Source organism: Frankliniella occidentalis, unplaced genomic scaffold, assembly GCF_000697945.3.
Source record: "Frankliniella occidentalis isolate FOCC.00 unplaced genomic scaffold, Focc_3.1 Scaffold260, whole genome shotgun sequence".
NCBI lineage: Eukaryota > Metazoa > Arthropoda > Insecta > Thysanoptera > Thripidae > Frankliniella > Frankliniella occidentalis.
Window position 1 is genome coordinate 71264 of NW_026267386.1, and position 4547 is coordinate 75810.

Here is a 4547-nt window from a genome sequence, read left to right on the forward strand (position 1 = left end):
GGCGCTAGGCAGTAGGCACCCCGTGTGTGGGGCGCGTACACGCGCTGGGCTTCTCTAGAAGACCACATCTATAGCGCTGGGCCCGCTAGGCTGACTGAGTCGCGGGCTCGTGCTGAACGCCGCTAGAAGACCGCATCCCACTCGCCTGGCCCGGGCGCGCGATCTGGGAGCTCTAGAGGGCCACATCTAGCGGCACCGCTAGACTAAGCCGCGGTCTCGTGCTGAACGCCTCTAGGAAATCTCTTCGACAGGACGCTGAGCAAAGGGCGCCAGTAGCCTGCACCGCGCACGCGCTGGGCGACCTACAGGACTGAGGAAGTGACCATGTGATGGTCACGCGTCACACTTAGCTGGCGCCAGGTACGCCGTTACTGAGCGAGGACAGGTCAGCGGAGTGGGGAGGAAGAAGAGGCAGGCGGAGCTGAGCGTTTTCTCAATGAGGGATCGTAGCATGTACGACCCTCCTTGGGGATTTCGAAAAGTCTCTGAAAACTCTCCTTATCCTGGGATAGATTATACAATTCTGTGCATAATGTGTTAGTGTTGATTCCGCTCCCATATCTTTCTTGAACTATTCTACTTATTTCAGGAATAAGGCGAGCGTTACTCCAACACTTCAAATTGTCAGCCAATGATATCCTATACTCCTCCACATGCTGAGGGTTGGTCAAATCATTTCTACCCAATTTTGAAAGAACTTTTACAACATCTGGTACAAAAGCTATTTTTTCACCGTCTCTCACGACGAACTTGGAACAGAAAGAAAGAGTTTCATATGTTAGCACTTTCACTTCAAGGTTAAACAATGACCCATAGGATGCCGCAAGGCTCCTTTCGAAAGTTTCTGGAGACAAAATAAAACTATCGTCGCCTACAAAACCAGCGTGAGCCAAGTGATTGGATTGGATTCCGTATTGACGGTACAACCGCAATTTCTTCAGATCAAAAGTACACGCAGCGGCGGTCATGTTCACAAAGGTATTACCGGCCAATGTCCAACTAATACCGCTCTTCATCTGTAAATCTATAAATAGCTTAACCCCAAATTCTCGACACACCAACACGGTGTTTCGATGGCTCTCATACATACCACGACACACATTTTCTTTTACACCCAATCTTCTAAAAATCCCTACGATGATGTTGATGGCAAGTAGGCCCTGGCTTTTATCATACTTTGAAATATCCAATTCGGTTTTGCATGAATGATCTAGCAAATCCGGAGGAAAGGATTGTGAAAGTTTGTTAGCGTATTCTTCTGGAGAGCAGTCTGTGTAAATTGAAAAGGTGGGATCTAATACATGCATTAATCTATTCATTGCTTTGCGCACATAAGGGCCAAAGAGTGCATTGCATATCTGGTTTTGCGCTGCTATAACTTGTGGCGCTGAATAGGTGGTTATACAAGCTTGAGTAAGAGTGGGTTTGCATGTGGTTTTGATGCTCAGATCATACTTTTTGAATTCTTCATAGGTGAACGGAGCGTCATCGGTCATGAGTCCCAACTTAAAATCTTCCTTAGTCTTAACCCAGTCGTTGAAAGCTTCTTCGTCTATTTGAATAGGCTCATTTGCAAATTCTGCGAACATATCACTATACTCCGGAGCCACGTAGGTGTCAACAAATACATCAACCATATGACCCGAAACCCATCCTTCATCAGATAAAGCTCGCAATTTGGCCACGCTGCAATTACGTTGGGCAACTGCATATAACAATTCCAGGCGAGTCTTGTCGCGGATTTTCGGTACAGCTGTTCTCAGCAACGGTGACATTTTATCAAAAGAAGGAATATTTACATTATTCCTATTTATGAGAATTTCCACATTTTCTACTTTAGGTTGGTAAGTAGATGCTTCAAAATGTTTGTGGTCGTAATCATAATTGTGGAGCGAAGCCCCGGGAAAGATTTCATAATAGACCGTCTGTAACGCGCCAATGTCAGCTACGGTTGCAGCCACGGTTGGGGCCTCCGGGTTTTCATCTACAATGTCTTCTCTAGGGACTTCTTGTACAATCATGTCACTCCCTTGTGGTCCAGTGTATAGTTCAGCTATGTTAGATCTAATGGTCTCAATTACAGCTTTTCTCTTTTCGGGCAGGCAGTCATAACTTTTCCCTTCGCCGTAAGTGAAAATTTTTTCAGGCATGACGGTCAGAGGACCGGCAGCAGTCATTTCACCGAAACGCCAGTAACTCTCTTCAACTTCGTGGTTTTGATCTCTGAGCCAGATGAAGATATCCTTCTTTTTTTCTCTACGGAGTAGCTGTTAATCTCTTCATCAGAAAGTCTTTGAACTTTAGCTATCCAATTTGTGGTGGCGTCGTCAATCGGAGAAATATAGTGGAATTCCTTGGTGTGTCGGGACATCATTACTAACAAATGACAACGAGAATCGTATATGGTTAGTTTTGCTTGGTCGAATCTCATTCCTATGACAGTAGGATTTTCATTGCCCTGATATTCCTGGATGGTGTTAGGTTTGTATTTTTTAATCAAGTGCTTCTCTTTGTCATCTTGTTTGTGTACCAATATCTTTGCATTCTGATTCATCAAGGCCTCAAACTCCTGATTCGGTGTGCGCTTCAGAGATCTGACTACCTTACTGGTACCATAGATAGCAAAATCATATTCTCCAGAAAGGGCAGCCACCACGTCCAATGGGATACGATGAGAGACATTCAGCGGTTCACCCATTCTTACTATGTTCTCGACGGGAGCCAACGGTGTAGGAGCCTCAGCACGTCGATTGATAAACACAATTTGCTTGTTGTCACCCAACACATGAACGGTCTTTGGTCGGAGAAAAGACAATAGTATCAGAACTTTCCCAGCATGATGCATGAAAACTTCATCAATGAAGAGGCGATCACACTGTATATGGCGAGCATACTGATGCTGATTAATCAACACAGAATCGCAAGTAGCAACTAATCTTTCATCGCACTTCTGTCTCTTTAGACGATCACGCAACTCCTGGGCCTGTTCACGTCCCGTGACAACTACAAAGTCTCGACTCTTTCCCTCAGCAACATTTTTAACTAGAGTGTACGACTTTCCTGAACCCGGAATACCGCGACAAGCCGAGATAGGAGGCAAGACCACTTCTTCTCTCTTCACAATAGGCAAATTCTCCACAGCATCCAGTATAGCGCGAGAAGCCATGAACTTTGTGGAATTGGAGAATAGCAGTGCCGCCCTGTGCTGGTGTTAGGCCCTTCACTCGACGCCGTCTTGCTGAAGTCTTATAGTAGTTCGTGTGCAGTGATTAGGACCCCGTCCTCAGTCCAGAACGCGTCTACTAGTCTCACTTTTTCCTTATCTTGTAGTAGTGGAAGGAACTGTTCCCCTTACTTCGGTACAGCGCGGAGGTTCCCAGGTCATAAAGTACCACTTTATGGCTCCCGTTTCTAACACACAAGAGTATGCAGACATTGGGTTTCGGCAGTATCATTCTGATCGCGATCTGTGTATGCCTGATGTTCTTGTGAGCCTTAGTAAATATTTCAAATCGGCTCCCAGTACTTGTTGGTTGGAAGACCGTCAAGCACTCTTTTCAAAAATTTCTGCTAACAATCCTGAAGTAAGATCCGTGTCACAACAAACCACTGTGCCGGACGAATTTCTAACTTTAATCACTTCTAGGGATATTTCTAATTCGTTGGACCGTATCATTATTTATCATATTCTTAAGTCTTTTGAAGACTTATTGCCAGCTACTTTTTACATCGAAGCGTGGGAAATCTACAGAAAAACCAAGCCCGGCCGTTACTTTTCGGAAGAACATTTTAACCGCTGGGATTCTTTACTAGTTCGAATTGCTAAACTTAAAGAAGTTTATCAGACCACCCACAGTACCAGAGACTGTCTAAAGCAATAACCATGTATCACTACCGTTTTGACACTCCCAAGCAGAGGAGCCAGTTTGTGGGGCAACGATTCGTCGACGCCGAACTGCTCACCGATAGAGGTGTGCGAACTGAGGTTTTTCAAAGTCGAATCGAATCGAATCGAATCTTCTTTAAAATAACTCGAATCGAATCGAATCTCATTTTTTTACCTCGAATCGAATCGAATCGAATCTGTTTGATTCGAATTCGACTCGAATCGAATCGGCAGTTTTAGTATTTATGAAACGTTTAGAGTGTTTATGTATATGGATTAAGTCTAAAACGGTTAATAAATCAGGTTTAATTTTCCTCTTTCATATTCTAATGCCTTTTGAACAGTCTCAGGTGGAATTGGAGGAGGAAAATACGTTTTATACAAATAAACTGCCAGAATACTGCCGCGCCGGTTCGATTTCGAACTCGACACTTAAATTTCCTCGAATCGATTCGCATTCGAATCACTTCAATTCGTAATCGAATCGAATCTACCCAGATTCGATTCGATTCGATTCGAATTCGAACTGTTCGCACACCTCTACTCACCGAGCTTGTTAGAAAATTTCAAATTCCATTTAGTCACGTAGTTACAGCAATATCCATATTCCGAAGTGCCCTAGGCAATCTTGATACATATGAGTTCCATGCCGACGTTAAAG

The 4547-nt window shown here is 44.2% G+C and overlaps 1 protein-coding gene across 1 annotated transcript; it reads right to left on the reverse strand.

The window, feature by feature from the left end:
• Positions 1-498: 498 nt before the first annotated feature.
• On the reverse strand, positions 499-2177 carry LOC113214639 (uncharacterized). The gene is made up of 3 exons (XM_052273276.1): positions 1059-2177; positions 581-749; positions 499-503 (listed from the first exon to the last, which is right to left on the reverse strand). Exons 1-3 carry the CDS (start codon positions 2175-2177, stop codon positions 499-501), a joined length of 1293 nt encoding a protein of 430 aa, XP_052129236.1.
• Between the last annotated feature and the right edge of the window lie 2370 nt (positions 2178-4547).

Excerpts from the sequence above, each read along its gene's own strand:
- LOC113214639 (XM_052273276.1), bottom strand. The coding sequence starts at position 2,177 with ATGACTGCTGCCGGTCCTCTGACCGTCATGCCTGAAAAAATTTTCACT. Across the intron at positions 750-1,058 it reads GCCATCGAAACACCGTGTTG|TTCGTCGTGAGAGACGGTGA; the intron begins GTGTGTCGAGAA and ends TTCTGTTCCAAG.